Source organism: Anopheles marshallii, chromosome 2 (genome assembly GCF_943734725.1).
Source record: "Anopheles marshallii chromosome 2, idAnoMarsDA_429_01, whole genome shotgun sequence".
NCBI classification, from domain to species: domain Eukaryota; kingdom Metazoa; phylum Arthropoda; class Insecta; order Diptera; family Culicidae; genus Anopheles; species Anopheles marshallii.
Window position 1 is genome coordinate 85,641,963 of NC_071326.1, and position 22,495 is coordinate 85,664,457.

General features: G+C 42.6%; 1 protein-coding gene across 1 annotated transcript in view; it reads right to left on the minus strand.

Moving 5' to 3' along the window:
- Positions 1 to 2,120: 2,120 nt before the first annotated feature.
- The window catches only part of LOC128710240 (neuroligin-4, X-linked-like), a 58,712-nt gene continuing 38,337 nt past the window's right edge, over positions 2,121 to 22,495 (minus strand). The window contains exons 10-14 of the mRNA XM_053805287.1: positions 17,582 to 17,728; positions 12,578 to 12,812; positions 12,270 to 12,478; positions 11,835 to 12,175; positions 2,121 to 2,642 (exon numbers count right to left, since the gene is read on the minus strand). Coding sequence (XP_053661262.1) covers positions 2,121 to 2,642; positions 11,835 to 12,175; positions 12,270 to 12,478; positions 12,578 to 12,812; positions 17,582 to 17,728 — 1,454 coding nt within the window. The remainder of the gene's footprint in view (positions 2,643 to 11,834; positions 12,176 to 12,269; positions 12,479 to 12,577; positions 12,813 to 17,581; positions 17,729 to 22,495) is intronic.

Here is a 22,495-nt window from a genome sequence, read left to right on the forward strand (position 1 = left end):
GTTGTCATCAGAGTTCAGCTTACTACCAGCGGGCGCAAGGAATATGGCACCAAATCCCTCCCCCATCAAACGCTACATGCTCGTTTATGTATTTGTGTTGCTGCGTTGAAACATTTATTATTATCATCTTCTCGTTTCGTTTCACGATATCCTTCTCGTTCGACTTCCCTCGTTCGATCGTTTGATAAAGCCCTACAAAGGCGTCGTAGCACCATCTCACTTACAATATCGGGGAATGTGTGGGTATGATTTGTCTGTTATTATGTATTATGCGTGTATTTGTGTGTATATGTGTGTTTGTGTGAAAATGGATGACGACTCCTTTACGGTGGTCGAAACGTGGCGCGATTTTGGGAAGCTGATCGCGTGCCGTAATGCTATTTATGCACACTGACGGTCGTACGAAACGAAACGCATTTCTGTCTCGAACGTATCTTTTATAAAACGGTAGTCAACATTGTGTGTGGGTGTGCTTCGGTTTGTTTTTTCTTCTCATCCTGGTCCTTCTTGCCATTGTAGGGAAGATGGAGAATAAAGCTGGCTTTCAAATATTTGAATGATTTTATGTTCTGTCTTTTTCATATAAACTTTTCTCGTTCGAGTTGTATTGCATGAAGTAATGTGTTTGCATGATCTATATGTTCTTGGTATGATCGTTTAAATGTAGTTTGCTTTGCAAATAATGATCAAATCGATTGCACTAGTTACCATAACTATTCTCAATCCCGTTTTGTATTTTCCGTTTACACTAATTGTCTAATGATTTTCGCTAAATAGATCCTAAACTAGATGTTCTTTCAGTTTTCCACATACTTTAACCAGAACTAAAGGGCTCCTTCAGTACGAGAGAGGCGAAAGGGACGAACGAGGGAAACGAGGAAGCGAGGAGAGGGAGAGGGGGTAGGCTAAAAGGACTCAAATCACGCACTGTTTCACTGTTCTAGGCTGTACACATGCATATGCAAAACAGTTAATAAATTCCGGTTCAAATTCATTCTATGCTCATTATCTACACATTAGTTTTGGTTTTTCTTTATGGAAATCTGACCGGGTGTCTTAAGTTTTAAAACTTCAATGCCATCTCCTCACGTCCAATCTGGATGGTGTGGTACCAGAACATCCAATTCCTGGAAAATGCTCATCCAGCGTTGAGAAACAACCCTTACAGTAACTTTAAATATCGCTTCGTAATCGCTAAGCCCCACCCGAATACGCTCTTAAATTTTGCTACACTTTTACACACAATTCTTTCAATTCCCTTCTCAATTCCCCGATTTTATTCTGGGATGTTCAATCCACCTGTGTGTGTGTGTGTGTGTGGAGTAAGGAAAATGAACAGGGATACGTCTACATACATTCCTCCGTTTCTTTCGGGGCGGCATCGTGTCTTATTTACAGTTGAGATTTATTCTCCCGGAAACGGTCACTTGTACCTTCCCGAAATGGGGGAGCTTGATTTGGATGTCGACCTCGGGCAGCAATCGATCGAAAGGGCAAACATGGTTTTTTGATAAAAGAAAAACGGAAAAGCTTCGAAAATCTAAAGCAGCTAGCGAATGGTTACTTTTTTTGTAGGAACTAATCCTGCTCACTTTTGCAGTAGACTGGAAGCTAATAAAATCTCTACATAGTGAGAAGCGGAAAAAAGACCAAACTTGACTTTAACTTGTTGCGAATGGGCAAGAGCTTTCACAAGCGGGTTGAGATTTTTTGTGTGTTCTCGTCTTAAAGGATGGAGCTGGCAAAGATTTATTGATTTGAAAATGGTAAGATGGCTGCAAATGCTTCCAATCGATTGAGTAAATGCTTTTTCCACTTTTTTTTCTGCATCTGGTAAGTGAGAACTGAGTAAATGAAGAATTATTGCAATGCCAATCAGCTGCATGGTGGGATTGAGCAAGATGGCAGCAGCAGCAGCTACATGGTGATGAACATTTTTAGCTTGGAAAAGTTAAAATCATGCATCCTGATTTACCGTTCAATCGATTGTTTGCCACCCCTGTCAACGACAAGCGTTCGCTGCCTTCGTTCGTTTATTTCACGCGATCAGCCGTTTAGCGTTACGTGCATTTATGTCTTCACACAGCTTCCTGGTCGTCGTCAGCTGTGCTGTACCGGTGCTATACGGTTACCTCCTGGATCTGGACGCGTTTCTTGAGCGTGGCCGTGTTGCCAGCGGGTGGTCCAGCAGTGTTCCCTGCGGTGGTCGTGCCGGCCGGTCCAGCACCGTTCGCATGGTGGTGCGCATGATGGTGATGGTGGTGATGCTGATGATGTTGGCCACCCACACCCGATGAGCTTCCGGTGGCCGTCGTGGTCGAGCTTACCAGATCCACCGTTATGACGTTGCTGTTTGGTTGCGGTGGCAGTGTTGCCATCTCGCAGCCCTGCTGCGGATAGTGATGCTGATGGTGGTGGTTGTTGTTGTTGCTGCTATTTACAAGGATGGACGTCAGTGGTGCGATGGAGGTGGAAGCCGTACCGGAGGATGTGGAAGCGTTGCTACTGCTGCTGGTCGTAGAACGGATCGGTGGAAGGGGCGCTTTGCTGGCACGTGGCAACGTTTGATGATGGCTGACGGTAGCTGTCGGCGTTATTGTCACTGCCGTGTGGGCGACGCTGCTGCTGTGTGGCGAGATTATCTGCGAACGGAAAGGTGAGTTTGTGGATTACTGTTACGTACTGGTGAGTATATGAAAGTTGATTTTGGGACAGGTGTTCATTAGTTAATGCGGCCATGAGTGGATTTAGAAACAGTTTTACTTAGGTGTATCGTTTGTTATGTGCTTATCATGTTTCCATTGAACCAAAATAGACGAAGCTTTTGTTACCTTCAAAACGGAATGAGTACAATTTCATTAATCTTGAAAACAAATGCAATACACGAACCCCTCCTGAATAGCGTAGCCTAGGCAATAAGCAGGCAAAAAAGGTGCACACAAAAAAGGTTTGAGTTATACATGATTATTTTAATACTGAGTTTATTAAACTGTGATCTTAAGGATCTGTTTCAATGCCATGTCTTTGCATAAGGAGCTAATCAAGATCGATGTGTACCAAACACCAACACTCCATTTTTGGGTAATCAAAAAGAATTTCAATTTACACGTCTTGCGAATTGTTTTGCAACACTTCATAGGTGTATCAGCATGCTCCTCGGTAAGCTTAAGCCATGTGGATTTATTTGCTTCGCTGCACATTCTTCCTTAAGGCCTGTGCTACGAGACGGCGACAAATAGTTCGATTAGAAACTGTTAGTTCAAGAGCTTTTGGATAACGTGGATCCCGATCCTAGCAAGTTTTCCTAGCGAAAACCTGATGATATAAACCGTCGTTTACATCACGAACCAACAATTTTGGATGAAGTAGGGTAGGATGCTAGCAAAATAAATCAAACGACTTTAACATCAAACAGCTGACTTAATTTACCTAAGACTTTTAATTGCTGCTCACATGTTTATCCACAAATCTTAATTAACCAATTAAAAATTGGCTGGACAAAATCGCATGTAAAGTCCATCTGCTTCCGCTCACTGTTCACCTCTACATTAATCTCAATCCGTACAATCTGACGCAGATTTTCTGGGGAAAATTTCCATCCAACTCACAGCTCTCCATTACTACCCCCTGCAGCTTTCCTCATTTACAGTTAATTTTTCTCTTCACTCTTCCACTTTAGTGGTGTTTCACTTTCGGGACCATCGCTTAAATGAATTAATTGAGCATTAAAGCAGTGCAAGGCGACGGAGATCCGGCCCAGTGAGGCTTTCCGGGGTCCCGTCCATACATTATTCATGGACTGTGTTGCTGGGCGCACATATAATTAACTGCTGAATAATCAACGGAATTCATCATCCAGCCAACCATCGTGAGCGTCACCTTTCGGAAGGATCAACGCGAATGTGGAGAGCCTCATCAGGCTCGAACGGGAGCTACGCTACGCAACGGAACGCTTAGTCAGAGAGTTTTATTTTTTAATAACAATAATTCTCTAAACACGGCCCGGTTACGTTTGGGGATACGCTGTTCAGTGCGTTTGTCACAACAGATGTTGTTTTCCCTCTGGAGGGAAAGCTAGCACGGGTTCATTTTTCCACCGTGTATCAGTGTGTGTAAATATTTTAATGAGCACTGCTTCATCGAGCTGGTAGCCTGAAGGTCGAAGGCTTCGAATCCCTCGAGGTGAATTTTCTTTGTTCGCATAGTGATGCGCATATAAGCATCATACAGCAAACTGCTCGTGTGAGAAAATCAATCAATCAAATGCAAGCTTTGCGGGAAAATCTAACGAAAACCTCTAGCCCGATCTGTGCCGGGCGTCCTCAGATGTGAATCTATGCTCGAGAAGAAACTAAGAGGCTTCACCTTCGAGATTGTTTTTCCTCCTCTCAGTTATGCTAATGCTTCCCATCCGTCGGCCATTTCTCTCTTCTCCCACACCCGTTCATGCACACGAAGATAGATCGATACGCATGATGGGGCAGTTTCTGGCCGTGATGAGATTATCGTGGATGAAATATTTCCCATACCGGCACGCATTAGAATACCAGCCCCGCTGTGTGGGCTCGTCACCGGGCACGTCTGCAAACGATTTGAAGCTACTGGACGCGTTATTCACCCACAGTGTGCCTGGTAGGGCAGAACAGCAAATTCGTCAACCCACCAAGCGAATCGAAATAACAGCAAGAGTATCCACAGCCTTTCCGGAGGGTATCCAAAATTGTTTGACATTCCGTACGGTAACGTGATTCCATTGGTACGCTATCTTTGTCGTGGGCCAATGGTATTATGTGTACATTTACTTCGGACAGTGAAATTATGGGACAGATCACAGGCAGTAGAAAAAATGTGCCTACAAAATTGTTCGATAGCAATCTGTTCAAACATGTCATCCGCCTTAGGCCAACGGTTCGTGAATGTTGTGTCGAACAAATTAAAATTCAATGATGATTTTGTGTAGCCTTGTTTACAATAAAGACATTGCAAAATGCAATATAATGAATGGCGGATGGAGCATTGGCTGTTAATAGCATAACAAATTCCAATAGACTGAAACCAAATTGAAATATTAGGTATTACAAAAGATTATAAACGATAAATAATGCATAACAGTAATTCTCATTCTCAATCATTCTTAATTATGCTTAACACTAATGATAATCACAAATTCAAACGGTATATTGCAGTAAGTGTTGTGCTCAGTGAATCGAATAAGTAAAGTGGTGTCGCAATCTAACTCACTCAGTTGTTCATATAGATACGATTCGATTTTGTTACATGTCCGCATTTTTATTTGTTTTAACAGCAAAAGGGTATGAAACGCTTTGGTATTATTCAAAGGACGTTTTTTAAATTACCTGTATTTTAACTTCGCATGTCTTCGCTTTCTTTTACTTGCTTACTTATCTCGTTAAATCGCTTATGGTTAGGCACCGTCAACTGTCAATTCATTATTCGGTTTTTGGATCCAAGACGCCTTCTCTGTCCATGTGGACGATCTAAAAGGACTTTACTGTCTCGATCGTCCGGTGTCATTCTCATGACATGACCAGCCCACCGGAGCCAGGAGAGTATAATTTGTTGCCTCGCTTTCCGTCGCCTGCTGTGGTAAGCATCCTTTGGTAAGCATCCTCCACGTAGGAAAACCGTAAACCAATCATGCCTATGTCTATGATGAAAACAACCAAAGAGGTTTTAATATCAGTTTTCTAAAAGCTTCTTTTAACCAACAGTTGTCTAAAAAAAAAGATCGCTCTCAATAAATGTTTACCAAAAATTTGTTGCTACTCATGTGTTTCCCTCGTTTGGGGAATCGTTTCGCACGCAAGATGCATTCAAAAGCAATCCATAATTCGAACGTATCACCATGAATCACTCGTTCGTGTGGACGATTGATGTGTTTTGTGATCGTATTTTTGAGCTTTTGATTTGGAAGCGCAAAAACGGTTTCGCTTCGATTCTAAATCGTTTTTGATATGTTTTTCTTTTCGACACATCATGCACTTTACGGTTAGCGGTACCAAATGTGTCCTAGAAAGGTTTCGAGCTGGTAAAACATGCAGGCGGCAACCATGTGAACCCTCAGGGAGTTTTGCTACCGATTTCGGAACTGGCAAAGCATTTATACTTCGTTCGATGGCCGGCCAGCCGGTGAGTTGGTAGCCCACTTGTACAAATATAGTTGGTACGAATGCATTTTCTCCAACCAGCGCAGCGTTTTTCCCCTAGTATTATCAGGTACAACCTCGGGGAGCTTTTTTATCGGGCGACCCTCCCAATCGACAAGCTTTGTTTGCCTATTTGGCTCATGTTTCGCAGCAAATTGGGCTTGGTTTCGAATCTCTCGATTCCCGTTTATTTCTCACTTTGCCGGGTGTTTCATGTTCACCCGCTGCGTGAACGGCACTGTACTGTGAGCCTATCATTTTCTGAAACAATTTTATCTTCTGATGCTACTTTTTTTTTGCTGCCCGTTTGTCTGTATAGAACCCCATTGGGAGCATAAAAAGTAGGAAAAATGCGCAAGGAAAAAAAAATATATGCAAAAAAGGCACACAGAAGCGTGAGAGATCAGAGACATTTTCCGTTCATTTGAACCCTCCCGCCCGATCACAGTCCCCCTGTTCGGTCCCGGAAGGGTAAATATCAATTACCATTTTTTATCTTTCACAGGCATTTTCTGCGTCCCCGTGTTGTGTTTCTTTCCCCGGGCAGAATGCGTGTCGTTCCGCCCTCGTTATCTAGGCCGTGAAATTGAAGGAAGGACATCGTGCTCTAGATCGGTGCGGTGCGATTTCTTTGCTACTTACTTCCCGTTTTGAGGTTGGGTTTTTTTTGTTTTTTGTTCTTGTTGTTACCCGTACAATTTTCTTTCTTTCGCCGTATTTTGCTCCCATTGTTGTTATCATCCCCCCTTCCCCTTTGGCATGCTGCTTCCAGGCGTGCAATAGACACACGAGTAGGAATGTGTTTTTGGCGTCGAATTTATCGGGCTGCAGGGCATGGCCGTGTAAGCAGAAGCTAACATGCTTCCTTCGAAAAATAAGGAATCGGCACCTCTGTTCATATCGGTATCATGACCCTAGATGCTACACCAATGGCCTCTTTTAAAGAACTTCAATTGAAGTTGTTGTGGAGAAAATTTGAATAAAATTAGCCTTCCATTTTGGGGATAATCTGGAACGGGAAACGAGAAAATAACAAGGAAACAGTGTAACGAGCTTGTAACCCTTTCTGCTGGCTTCCAGCTTTTTTGATCAGTTTTGCCCCCGGGAAATCCTCAATTCCTGCTTTACACCCCCGATAAGATTCGGTAGGCGATGAAAGATACAACCGAACGGTAAGCAGATGTGCAGAAGACGAAGACACCACCCTTTAGGCTGGCCCAGACCAACCAAGACACTGAGGAAGGTGGAAGAAAAACCTCAAGTCTAGGCGGAGGTCGCATCAATCAGTCATGTGTCAGCCATTCGTGGCGAGGAAGGCCAACAGGGCCGAGCGGCAGCTCGTTTGCAGACGCAAGCATAAATCTACTTTCGGTCTGGTACGATTCCCATTCGTTTAAGGTTTCGCGGCGCAAGAGATGAGAAGATAAATAAAATACAGCAGTTCCCAACGTCGATGGAGATGGATTCGGGCCGCTTGTTCCCGATTCGGACGATAATTCAATGTTTTCAATCGGTCACCCAGATTCCACAAATCGGGAAGCGCAAGAAAACCGGACTGCTGTAACAAGATAGATTGGGGCTAAAAATAGTCCGTTTGCGGTAGAACGGAGCCGCATGAAATACAAATAAAGCGCCTTGACGAGGCAACCAATACACTGGCGCAGATCAGTTTCACTCGGACGCATTTGATTGATGTGCGGACGTATGGACGCACAATTAAGGGATGGAATTTAAATTTGTTTGCCAATCGAATGACGATCTGTTTGTGGAGGTAGTATTTTGCTGTCCTGTTGACGCTGGTTCTTTTTTTTAGCAAAGCGGTTTATTTTTATGTTATGGTGCGTTTATTAAAAAAAACATATTGAAAATAAAATGCTACTGATGCCTTTTTAATATTTTGTAGAAAAAAAGTAAGCACACATCCAATGTTAAAAACAGAATAAGCTGGATATAAAATTTGCGAATGGACGTACAGCGAATGATCTATTTTTCTTCATTAATTAATTTCTTTAACATTTTGCACAAAAAAGTACTGCAAAAAGTTTTTATCGGAATGCCCGATTAAATCATTATCAGGAGTAAAATTGTTGAGGATAAAACCAGGACGTTTGTTTCCTGGACAATTTTACAAAGTGTGGATTAGTTCGTGTACACAAAATTTAAATGTTTTTGTAAAAATCCATCCATCAGAATAACAATGTAAGCTCAGCTAGTCTTTAACTGCTTGAAACTTTTTTCCTGTAAACAGACCTTTACCGGGATTCAAACAAACCCCAGAACGGTAAATAATAGCCGTTTGACATGCAATGTGTTTTACAACACAAAGAACATTCACAACAAACTGCTACCTTTTGCATTGTTTTTTTTTTACCTCCTTTAGCCAAGATTATGATTTTCGATCTTTTGTTGGGTGTTATTCATCCCTTCGCACCCTACACCACCACGCCATGAAACTGATCGTTGCTATTGAATGAAGTTGAAAGGCTTTATTAGAACAACGTATTATGCTCCGGAGAGAAGGACATGGCAGGTGAGATGGGTGACGGATGGTGGCTTCATCTTAATGAAAATGTCAGAGAATGATTTAATCAGAGGGACGCATGTTACCCGTGTCGCTTTTCGTTGCATGCGTAAACGCCCGAGAAGAAAGTGCTTCCGAGATTGGGAGCTTCCGGAATCACTCACCCCGTCATACAACCGGGGCGTGCCAATGGCAGTTGGGTACGCTTCACTTGCGATCGAAGAAACGGCAAGGTTCACAAGGTCGAGAATAAATTGAAAGAGGAGTTTTTTTTCGGGATGAAAGAAATTGATTCGTACTGCACAGAAAATAAAAAAAGAAACCGAACGATCCACGACGAAATTGCAAAACGAAATGATGCGAACGGGACGGAGAATTGTGACAGAGCAAGCTTTGGGGCAGCTTAAGGGACCATTTCGTAGTGTCATTGCAGGGTTCGGTGCGCAACCTGCAATGTGGTGGGAGTGCAAAACTAAAACGTCTGTGCCTGGCTGGGCCAGTGCGGGGAATCGGCAGCCACCGCAAACCGAACCACCAACCGGTGCGGAAGGAAACCCACCCGCCCTCCGGCTGGTTGCCCTCTTTTTGTGGTATTAATGGAGTCCATTAACGACATTCAGCTTCCATTATTCGTCAGCAAATTGAGATGAATGAACGATGGCATCGTCCGGCTTTTCTTTTCCTGCCACACTGGACCCAATCGAACCGGCGTGCTTCGGGGAAAGTGCTTCGGTAAAACCAAAAAAAAGCGGCACAGAAAGAAGAAAACTCCAAAGGATTGGGTGCTGATGAAATGAACGTGGTTTTGTGACGTTTATTGGCATTTCCTTCGGTCGAATTAATGTTGACCTAAACAATCACCGGTGAAGCGGAGGGTACATTGCAAACATTCGAGTATGGGTATTCGGTTAGAAGGACGATCGGCAAGGGGTAAAAAACAGATTTGCAATCAGGCAACTCCGTCTTTTCGATGCTTTCAGTGATTATGCTGCAGAGGTATGTTAAAGGATTATCGTATTCATTTAGATGCGATGAACAGACAGGGTAGAAGCCAGCATGTACAAATGGTCGAAGCAATTTTAACGAAAATATGAAAAGAAATTCGGTGCTATCTACCGCTTAGAAAGGGGAAAGACGCTACGCTATGGTACGTTTAGAACATGTGAAAGCAGTAGTTTTCCTAATGAATTGAGTGATGGAGTATAGTTTCATTGATTGAGCACTGTTTTTTTTTTATTATTTTTGGAAAAGCACAAATAGAATTGTTAATCAATTGACCAGTTTTTGGGTCGAAGGTATCTTGGTTGTTATTTTTGACAGATGGATCTTCGTTGGGAAAATTGTAGAAAAAAGAACTCAATGCTCAAAATGTTCAGCACACAGAGTGAAATAATGGAAAGACCACAATTCATAGGTAGAATGCTATATTTCCTGCAAGGCATTACGATGATCGATGCCATTAACAGTCGGTACATTGTTTAAGTTGAAGATTTTCCACTCATTCCATTTAATTATGCTGCTCCGAAATGAGTCAAGGCTTTAGAAATATTGGTTTTTTTAACCTCATGTTTAAACCAAACAAACATCTCGAAGCTTGTTAAACTTATGGCAAATGTTTGTAAATAAAAATATGTTTGTCTCAACCAAACATAGCGAAAACAAACATGAAGCGAAAGAAGTATAATTATTGGCCCAAAAAGTTAATTTTATGGCATTCATGTATTTTTATATTGATAGAGATCAGATAGGTTGTAAGAGAAATAGCATTAGTGGCATGACGTAGAGAAATACGATTACAGAAGAATGAGTAAACAGGAAAGACATTCGGTACTTGGTGACAATTAAGAACATATTCTAATAAGTGTCAATTAGTCAATGATTAATTATTTCATTTATCTATTAGTTTCCAATGGCTTAATTCATCAAAACATTTTAATTCAATTCTGATGAGCTTATTTAGCATTATGCTATGGTTGCTACATTTGATAAATTGAAGTTGGCATTAAGCTTTTATTGAAATTCAAAAATATTTAAATCTCAAAGTTAACAATTGCATTTCGTCAGATTATTTCTAATGAAAATGAGCGCCCGGCATGGTCAACGATCAAAATTCATGACCATTTTAAACACGCTCTCGCTCTAATGCGCCCCTGACTCAATTGTCGGGATACAAACAATGCCGCTTAAATGAAACCATTTTGTTTGCACTGAAGCAAAGCACTGGAACACTTATTACGTCTGCTCTGGGTGGTTAGCAATCAAAGCAAACGAGGGACAAAAACTTTCACGTACGCTTTCGCTTAAGCAATCCCCTTTTTCCATTCTCGTAATACGCACGTACGCCTTTTTCTCCACACAAAAAAAAAGAAACAAATAGAAATACACAAACACCAACGAAAAACCCGTTCCAACCGTAGAACGGTACGAGCAGGTTGGAAGGATTTTATTTGTACCAAAGTCAATGTTGTGTGCACACTTTCTCACGCCTTTTTTTCCTCCAGCTGCCGCGAGTTAGCTTTTAGTGAAACATGTGGTCAAAGTTAAGCACGGTGAAGCGATTTGATTTATTCAACAGCCACCATCGTTGGCTGTCAACGAAGGGGGGCTTTTGGTACCCCGTACGATCAATTTTTAAACCAAACAAAAAACTTCCCACAGCCAAACCGGGACAGCGTCATACCATTTCTTCGTGTAGCCATATGGTAGAACGTTTGGTGATCTGGAGAACAAGACTCTTTCCTTTGGCAAGGGCGTGCAATTGGTGCGTGTTTTTCATCGTCATTCGGCACAGCATCGGAAGACAAACAGCACTGGAGGCAAACGACATTTGAGGACCGATTTAACTTGTTTCGTTTGCCACATCTTTTGCCGTAAACTCGCGCCAACAACACCCAACAGTCGAACCGAACTCGATGGAGAAATAAAGATTAAACATCTAGCGCTTTTTAGGAATAAATCAATCATCGTTGTTTGTGTTGCCTTTTTTCAAGAACCAAAACCCAAGTAACGATGCTTTCTCCATTTTGTACAGCAATACAGCAAGGATATCGATGGTCATAAGTCATCAGGGTCAGAAGAAAATGGCAGAAGGACGACCTTATCGGGATGTTGCATATACAAAAAAAAGGACACCAAATTCCACTCACCTGTTGTTGGGCCAAATACTGCTGTTGTTGTTGCGACTGCCGACTGTTTGTGGACGAGTCGTAGAAACTCCCCGTGCCGGATCGTCCGAGCGTACTGGAACCGGAACGGGTGGACGTCGGAGGCGAACCGAGCTTCGTCTCTTTCGTCCCACTCGAAGCACCTTGCAGATGCTGATGCAAATGATGATGGTGGTGCTGATGATGTACGCTTCCAACGCCCGTACCGGCGCCATTGTTATTCCCGGCTGTTCGCTTCGGTAGTGTCGCGTAGCTGGGCGGTGGTTCAAACGTACGCTTTGCTTTGACCGGCGATGGAGTCGGTATGCTCGTGAGTGGAATTTCTGTCGATCGCACAAATACAAGATTAATCAGTGCGCGTCCACCGGGGAACAACGGGACAGACAACGAAGCAAGATTTATTGGCCAGACACTTACCCGACGCGTCCGGCGTTCCATTGCTGCCCGAAAGCGAGGCGGATGTACCGGTCGTAACGCAACTACCACCGGCCGTTCCGCTCGATTGCGAGGCTTGCGATTTCCGTTTCGTGCGGTCGCGCTGGTAATAGATACCAGCAAAGATCAACATGTTGAGCAGCAGCAACAAACACCCAACCCCGACCGTAACGCCAAGGGCAGCTGTATAGCTGTACTCCCAACAACAACATAAAAAAAACGCGGCAGTGAGAAAATTCGAAGGAAATTACACTTTCGCTCGCTAGATGGCGTGCATCAATCATGCCTACCTGTAGTAGTGCCGGTTGGCAAGCTTTTCCAGCAGTTCCGCTTCCTCCTCCTCGCTCAGCACGTTCCCGATAGCGTCACCCGGACCACTGCCACTCTCCTGCAGGACCTCACCCATTGTCGGATCCGGTGTACACTCGGTGCCGAACGATTCCTGGCGCGATTCCTGCGCATCGTTGATGACACCGTTCTGGTAGAGTGATCGCGGACGGCTGAACGATTCGGCACGTACTGATCCTGTTGGGGTGGAATAAGTTTTGGTGTTTGAGATTTGTTAATACAAATGTGGTTCTACCAAGTAATAAAGATGAAATTGAAAGTGGTTCTTGTAAGCCATCACATCCCAGGGACACGGAATGTTATTTTAAATTACATGGAACTTTGTTCGTCCTTCGAGAAATGATCCCTAAATGGGGGGATAGGACATTATTATTACCAACCTTAATAAGTCTAGGATTGATTTTTTTTCTTCCTCTAACACTAATCGTCCGTAGCCGAATAATAAGTGCACGGGGGATTGGTTCGGATGGGATTTTGGACTTTTTTTTAATTTTTTAAACTTATTTTAATCCATGGATAAATGACGTCAAAATAGTTCACAAATGATGGATTCAAGATTTACTACTCTTGAAGTGTCAAAATGTATTGTTCATTATTATATTATAGTCTTAGTACAAAACTAGGGCAAATATGAAAGAAAAAATTATTTGAATATATCGGTTCGGATAATTCGAAATACAAAATAACATTCAACATAATTGATTAAACCTGGCACGGGCAAGCAGAGGAGCAATTCAAAACCCTCCGTGTCAAAGATCGTGTGTCATCACATTCTCATTAGAGTTTTCGAGATCCGATGTCAATAAAATGAAACCGGATAACCCCGTCCGTGAAATATTTTTAGGTCATCAACAGAGGCGGCATGGGAGGTAAAAAAAAGGTGAATAAAGGAAAAAAATGCCTGCTCGATGCACTGACAGGCAATGGCGCTCGACGGAATCAAAGAATTTTAGCAACAAATGGAGATCGTGTGGCGTTTAGTTGGCAAATACGTAATTACCTTTCATTTTCCTCACCATAATGATAAGAACAAAGATGCGTTTGTAGAATATAAATGATTACATCAGCAAAACCTGAGTAGAAGCGTAACAAACGTTGTAAGCGGTAAATTACCCACACGTTACTAAACCATTTAAAGAAATCGGTTGTTACACACACATTCTACATTTCGTAGCTATTGCTGGAAGGAATATATTTTTTATAGGTGGGATTTTGTTGTGCTCTGCTTCAACGAATGACTTGAAAAAGAAAAAAACTAATATTGTTCGCTGATAAATGAGACGCGTTCTAGAGTGGATAGTTTTAGCATCGTGTTAAGAGCTACTGCACCAAGCTTATCAGTGGCTGCAGCAAGCTCAGGCATGCGTGACTCTAACCGGGATAAAGTAATTACAGTAAAAGTTATTCCATTCCAACGTAAAAGAACGCCTTTGTAGTTCCGATTCCTGTGCAGGATGGAAGATGGAAACTTCCTGGCACAGCGGGCCAGCTTTCCAGCAGAACAAGCGTCAGCATTGTTGGGTGAGTTTCAAACGAAAAAAGGGGAAAAAAACCCTCTTTCATTTAGCTGTGGGAGAACTCCCCGACGGCCCGCAAGAATCAAGCATCCCGTTTCTTGCATGATCTTTTTCCGTCTCGTGTGATGCTAAGCTGTGAAAAGGTTATTTTCGTCGTTCAGTCCACGTCGAACCGGCGGCCGTCTTGTTAGTCATGTTTTTAGTGAATGCTCGAGATTTAGTTCTCCGGGACACATTGCAAGTGGTGCCGGGTTAGTATCTGCTCGGCATGCTGGGAGGGAGGCAATGAGCAAGTCGAAGTAAAACCCTGTTTCCGGCTCGCTGCAAAACAACAAACTGAACGGAAACGAGTCGTTGAATTTCATGCTCGCTTGTCGGTACACCTCGGCTCGGTAAGCTTCGGTATTGCAAACGGGGTGCGAACGGGGAGATGATGGAACCGTTTTTGGGACCGTTGTTATAAAGAAGGGTGGATAAAAAATGGCCGCTATTCCGTCACTGTAAGCGGGCAGTCGTGCGAAACTCCGTGCGGTTCGTTGGCAGTCGCGAGAAAGCGTACAAAATGCCATTGCCAAGGCCTCTAGGCTTGGGACCGGGTTAATGTTTCCGCTGGCGACTCGTCGACTGCACCAAAAAAAAAAAAGGTTGAATTGCACCAAAGTAGCCAGAGACGGAGTTGAAAGCAATACATGGGCATGAACTGAGCAGCGACCGGAATGGATGAGTTAGCAATGTTCAGATGACGTTTGTAGTTTCCCGGCTTTACATCAGCTCCGGAAGCAATTAGAGTTTAGATTTGGAAACATTCTATCCTTCGGTACCCTTAAAGACGAGGACGCTCAGAGGCGTCCAAAAGGATGCTTAAAGTTGATAGTCCTCTCGGTGAGTTTATCGAATTTATTGTACACAAATTTGTGTCCCATTCTAACCCCAAATAACTTTAAAACCTATCGGTGGAACTTTCCATTTATATTTCTCGAACGTGCTTCAACGACCAATCAAACAACGGTTACGATAAATCCCTGCTTATAGAAGGATTGGATTCAATGTGCGTCAACTTTCGCCAGATGCGAATCACTGTTCCAAGAAGCAGCCAAATCTCACACATGAGCACACTCCCGGAAACATATTAAGTTTTGCTGGATACGCGGCTAAATAGCCAACAAACCGCAAACCGACACTTTACCTAATCGGCAAACTTTCCGCACACTGGAATTCCCAAGGGCTTTTCCTTGCCGGTTAGGACAGCGTGCGGTTGCCGACTAGGTGTGTCCAAGGAGTCGTCGGCACACATCGCGATCGTCTCGCGTCGGTGTCACCTCACCTTATGTGACGTACCAGCACCAGCGGTCGCCAAATGGACAAACTTTCGATTGAACTACACCGTGCACAGGAGAGCGGCGTCTTCAATCCCGCGTGTGACACCAGACCCAAAGCAATGGAGCAACCACTTATGAAGCACCACCGGAACCACTCAACGCTGGCTGAGTGTATCGACTGTTACGCACACGACTGGTGCACTACCAGTGTAACGGTTGAAAGTTTCCCTTCAGCGTTCAACGTCGGTTGAGTTTTACGGAGTTAACGACTAACTTCCCTTTTTTTTCCACGTTCCATCCACACTAACCAGTATGTTGTTGACGAGTTGAGAATGAAATAAAAAAACGAAGTTGGGGCAAAAAATAAATTGCTTTAGTTTGTGGTACAGCTGCCTAGGGCCACCCCCGGTTTTTGCGATGAAAAGTATGACTTTTCTCTTCGTTTATGTGCTTGATATGTTCTGAAGGAGAGAGAATACTGTCGTGGAAAAGGCAGAGAATGTTTTGTTTGTGGCTTATGACATGTACTGCTGGTCTAAACTGTACTGTGATTGCTTCGTTTATTTTTACAATTTATCAAAGCACATTGAGGAATCGATGGTTTTTTTTAAAAAGTGTTCTGCTAAATAAAGTAATTCATCTACGACTCGCATGAATCTCATGTGAGGAGTCACTCAAACAAATGTTGCGTTCATGAATTTTCAAATTAATTATGTTCCGAAAATGGTCGTAGAACGTACACAAACTTTAAAGTATCTAAAAGAAGATAAAGGTTTATGACTTGAAATTTATACATGAAAAATTATGCTTTTAATAATGATGGTGCATGATGATTCCTAACTCTATATTGATGGATTCGCAGATCTTCGAGCAATTATGAATCTTTGAGGGTTCATGGATCATTGAGAATGCATGACGCTCGAGGGTTCAAGAATCTCTGAGGGTTCATAAAGTCATGAGGATTTATGAATCTTTAGAAAATTCAGATTCGTAAAGTTCAAAGATTCACCCAGAATTGAATATCTGATTCAGATTCATTCAACATTTGTTTCTACAGTGCTTGAAATACAATTATGTACGTTAGAAAATTGAACAAAAGGATTTAAATTCGGACTTGTCAAAATTGAACATTCCTGGTTTCTGTTTTCAAACTTCCGGAGCTTACTGAGTCCTACACCAAACCTCAGACATGTTGAAATAAAGAAATGAAAGTGAGAAATCCTTTCAAATAGTAGTTGGAAACTACTTTAAAACGAGTAATTCAAATATGGAAGGATGCTATTAAGGTACACATGTGAAAAAAAACTTGACAAATATCTATGATTTAAAAGCTTTCTGACAAATTTGAATGTTAAAAGGATTCGTTAGGCGTACTCCAAAATATAATCTGACATATTACATTTTGTATTATAAAACACACAACACACGACATCACATTTGAACAAATAGCAATGGAATAACTTTTACAATCTCGTTTCGTAATAGCCCTTCGCCAGGGAACATTTTGTACAAAACAAATAAAAACCTTTAATAGAGAAACTCAACATTCTTATCGACAAACTGAAGGTGATAAAGCACGTCGAACGGTGGAAAATCACCCACATATCCACGTTCGGATGGACTCCATCAGCCCGTGACAAACCAGCAAAAGAAACGATCACGTGCTGGTGGAAACAACAAGATTGATACAAAACTTTTCCTTCCCATCCGTTGACAACATTGCATTTGGTTGGAAAGCAAAAACGGAAAAAAGTGGTATAAATGTTCCACTCCATCTCATACACACACGCGCACACACATCGGTTGTGGTTTTTCTTCGATGGCAGGAGAGCTCATGGTGCGGAATGCTGACCGCGATAGCAATACATTGTATGGTACGCCGGGTATATAACATGTGCCCGTGGGTGATGTTCGTTATTGTTGACTTAACTTTGTTTCGTGACCAAAAATCCCACTCGTCATCTAGTCTTCCCGCAACGCCCGGTAACGCGTTGCAACCTTCCCCACTGGTGCGGATTAGTTTCGGGTGGAGAGACGGGGTGAGTTGATGGGAAAGTTGTCACCCTGGATACCGAATGCTATCCGGCTGACGGATGGGACTGAAACTTACCGGCATAATAGTGTGGTTCCCGCTCACGGAAGTGATGGTGTCGCATGGAAACATCCGGGTCGCCCGGTCGGTGAAGTTGCGGAATTAGGTTCAACCAAAGTGCCATCTTGTGTCCCCGGTAGTGGCTGCGCATTTTTGGCTTCGTAGCTGGAATGAAATTGGACGCAAGAAGTTCGATAGCGTGAGAGAGTGTGTGAGTGTCAGTGACGCAAACGTTCTGCGCTGGCAGCCGTGTGGGTTCCGTGCGATGATTTATTTTGCTTCGAAAAGATTTTACCATTAAAGTTTCACACAGGTTGCATGCAATTTAAAGCATAATTCGGAGAGAGAATAATGAACGTGTGCTGAAATCCTGTACCGCTAAATTAATTTCAACAACGTCCAGTTTTAATTATCCATTCGGCCCGTACATTGTTCCATTTTCGCCAATATGCAATAATCGAGCGAACAAAACAAAAGGCAAAGCACCAACTCGGGGACGATGAACATTTTAATTCCCATCATGTGCGTTGACCTTTATTGTGTAGCGCTACCTTTGGAAGCGATAATCATATTCGCGAGGTGTATAATTTTTCACACGGATCAACGCCCGTCCTGTATCGGTCGAAAATGGGAATCAGATACATGTGAGTAACTCTTGCTTTTATTTTGCGTGCCTGTATTCATCCCCCTGTGGTGAAAATGGGTGTGGTGAGATATCAGCCCTTTCACCACCGTTTAACGATGGCAGCTTTAGCTTTATTAAAAATTATGCGTTGATGATCTGACATACATTTTCCTTTCTTCTTTGAAAGACCATCTACCGTTTCGATTCGACACAATGCTGCGAGGTCGGAAAATTGCTGCAAAAGAAGAAGAAGAAAGGACGGAACTCAAATGTCAAAATTTATGAAAATGCATTTTTCATCTGCATCAACACAAGGCGGACATGATTTATGTCAATGATTCTCCCGTTCCGAGTTGGCAACACTCAGGGGAACAACGTCAAAACGTATGTTGGAATCAAAAGGACACAATTTTCATCCCCAGACACTCGACAGCCGATTCGGTTTGGTTCCATTCCCCAGAACTGGGCGGAAGATCTATCAAAGGTTCTGTCACGTTCTCGTTGGTGGTGAAATTTTCCAAGCTAGATCCGTTTGTTTTCGGGCGGTGCGGCTACGGGAGAAACTCAATCCGTACGGCTAATGCATTCTGCGGAAAGAACGATAGTGTGGCAACGGAAGTGTCTGTCAGGCTGTCGTTTTTAGCATCTGCTCTAGCGATTCCGGCTTCTTTTGATTCTGGCACTGGCTTAAGGCGAATGTTTGATAAAGCAAATACTAAGAAAGGGATAATATTCACTTAACATCTTTCGTGAAAGATCTCCCATACGAGCGTAATGTAAAGCGAGGTATGAAAATTAGATAGTTATTGCTTTGTTCTGTGAAATTCCAGCTTTTACTGAAGCTTTGTAAGTTTTTATTACTCTGAATCTTTGTTTTGACAAACTCGTCTTTCGCCCGTAAAATATTGAGCAGTTCAGATAACTTTTCTAAAGTAAACGTTACCAAAATCTGAAACAAATGCTGGCCACTTTAGTTTGAAGAATAAAATTTAAAAAAAGGTTAGTATTGTGTATGACATTTCATAGGGCAACAAGAAATGTGAATGGGTGAAGAGAAAATTGGTTCCTTATATTTCCAAATGTATGTAGAAAGTGTGAGACGCAGTGTCAATTTTACTTGCCCGTAGTAACAATCGATTCCATAACTTTTTTAAGAGTATCCAAGATATTTGGAATACCTTTGTTTTACGAACAAAATGGTTCAGCTTTTTCTAAGCACTCTAAACTCTAAACAAACAAATCCATCAATAGCTTCGGCGAAAACATAAACTGATTGATATATTAATTCATCACCGTCAAAAGATATCCTAAAGTGATTTGTATTCCCAACACATACCGACATTCGAGAGAATGGGGGAAAAGCTTGCCAAATATAAGTTATATTGAAACCTGCCTAATAGCTAGTGACATGCTGTATTGCGAGCCGAATCCACTATTCCAATTCCGGGCATCTCGGTTATTTTATCCTTCTGTTCGCCCGACAAAATACAACGTAAACCGTACGCGATGCCTGGGAGCGTAGATAGGGCAACGCGCGAAAAGCACCAACTTGACTCATCTTCGAACAGTGCTGCTAATACGAATATTGGCAGCCGCCGCCTGTCGTACGTACGAAATGAAACTTTCCATTCGAAACACGGTGTCTTTTCGACGTGAGCAGATCTTTTCTTCACGCCACTGAATGTCGAAGGCGTTCGCGTTGTACTATTGTGCGCCGCACGGAAGCAGCTGCGGGCGTGCAGGCTGAACGTGAACGATCGAACAAACGCCGTGTAGGTGTGTGCCGTTTCGGCACGAAAACAGGGATAATCCGTACTCTTTCGCGAAGAAAGCGCTAGCTCGGAAATTGGATGGAAACTATCCTTAGTGCACAAATAAGCACTAAGCACCATGCTTATGCCGCCTTCCAAAGGGTGGATTGAAGGTTGCATGCAGTGGCAGATGCACACACTACAGGGTATTAAATTTTGCCTTCCCACCATCCTCGTATTGAAAGATGAGCTTCGGTTGAGTATTCTTGGCCAAAACCGTTCCCACAGATGTGCAATGTGCAGCGTTTCGAATGCCGCGTCCTATCGAGTGCATGTGTGTGGATGTACATTGAATTGATCGAAACTTCGTTTTGGGTCGCTCCTGATCATAATGGATGACTTGCCCGAGGTAATCAATCCATCGTTTCCCGATCGAATTCTGGCTGATGAGAATCGGAGCTTGTAGTCTAATTTGTTTGTTAAGAAGCCAAAGAAGTGAAGCTTGCACTCTGTACAGAATGGATGTTTTGTGGTTTCCGCAATTCCGCAGCAGAACTCTTGTTGGTGGGTTTTTGCCCAATCGTTAACGTCCTATTAGGATGGTGGATTTCAATTAACAACAATCGTCATTTAAACTGTCACTGCTTGCACCAACGAGTCGTTAAGATCGTATGCTTGAATAGCGATCGGCACGAGCCGGTGAACATTTACGTCAAACGGATATATTATATTAAATTACTTCACGCTCCGTCGCCCTCGCTGACGCTTTCCATTGCGAACTTTTTGAGTAATCGCTGAATGGAACAATCCTGCAAGTCTCAAATTAGCCATCTCAAATTCCCGCCGTCTTAAGCATGGATGGTTAGTTGTTGGTAGGGTTCATATTTTCCATGGCTAATGAAAAGCTGAAAGTTAGTCTTGCGCCGGCATGCGGAAGGTTCCAAGGCCAAGCTTATCAACCGGCTAACTGTTTATCATTGTGCAATCTTCACGCCATTGCCAAGCCGATGTCATGCCAACGGAAATAATTCACTTTCGGGTATTCTGTCCAGACTCTGCCTTTTGCTCTTCCATCAAACTGTAACTGCTGGTAAGGTTTAAACACATCAAGACCGAGCAAGATGAAAAGAATCTGTCCTCAAAACAGCAGGGCCCCCGATGGCTCTCGAGTGTCACTCTTTTCAGCAGTAAATCGTCACTTTTCATCATTGACCTTCGCCATCATGTACGGGCCTTCCTTACCGTGGAAGTAAAGAACAAATGCTGGTTGGTGCTTGCGCCTGACTGACGGACCGTTTTTGATCTTCGCCGAGCGTCATGCGTCTTTCGCTTCCGTACTCAACCCCCACCAACCAAAATATTGCACTCCTTAGTCCTTCCGCAAGATGGATGTTTACTTTTCATTAGATTCTTTTCGGCTAATGAATGATGCAAACAAAAATATGCTTCATTTCATCCCGAAGGTCTGGGTTTCAATTTTCCACCGACAAGCATTCGAAGGACAATACGGTCGGTTTCACCATTAGCATGCCGCCATTGTTTTGCGATGAGGCGGGGAGAAGATAGGAAGAATAACAGCATTACGCAGTTCATGAACAGCTTTCACTTTCCGTTGTATGTGAGTAAGGACAAAAAAAGTTCAACTTCTGTGCAGAGCGTCTATTTTGTTCCTTCTTATATATAGATTTTTTCCCGCCTACATGTCCCTGGAATGGAGATGAATTGAGCCCATGAGTATCAATGGTGGAAATAGATTCTTATCAGTTGGTGGATCGAGAATGGAACTACAGATGCATGGTGTTTCTGCGTGGACGATGAGTAGGGTTCAATTTATTATGCAAAACGTTCGAATCAGTGGTGCATAACGGGCGCTTTCCAAACAGCCTCGCAATGTTATTTTAATTCTAAATGAAGGAAGGATTCAGCATTTCTGTTTCCGCAAGGGATTTACATATCGCGATTTGGAGTTTCAGGAAACGCAATCAATGTAATTGTTAATGGTGTTGAATACTGGGTAGCAGTACTCTTCTCAAGGTGGCAGGCAATCGTATGAAAAATCGTTTGTATTTATCCATTTGTTTTGAAACGTTCGAAATCTTCTTCGTAGGATGCTCTCGAAAACGTATTAAATCGAATATCAGGGCTACGAAATTTAGGTAAACCTATTACAAAAAAAAAGCTTAAAACGTTTGTTAGTTCCAGGGATTGCAGTCGCATTCGACACATTCGGATAGTCCACTAGAACTGTGTGTCTCATAAACTACATGTAAATCCATCTGATGACAATTTTTTTCCCGGGTAAAGCTGATTCAGAGGTACGCAGGTTTTGAAATTCCAAATTCCAAAATTCCAAAAATCGGTGTTATTCTAGAAATGATCGTGTATTAATCCTTCCTGTGTCTGTTTGAACTTTATCCGAGTATTGATTTAAAAAAACTAAAAACTGTGACGCAACAGCTGTGCCCTATTCTACAAAGCAAATAAACGAATGGTTAATATGAATTCATTGAAATATTTACACCAACCGAAAATTCCTACCGTTTGTTTGCATTACGT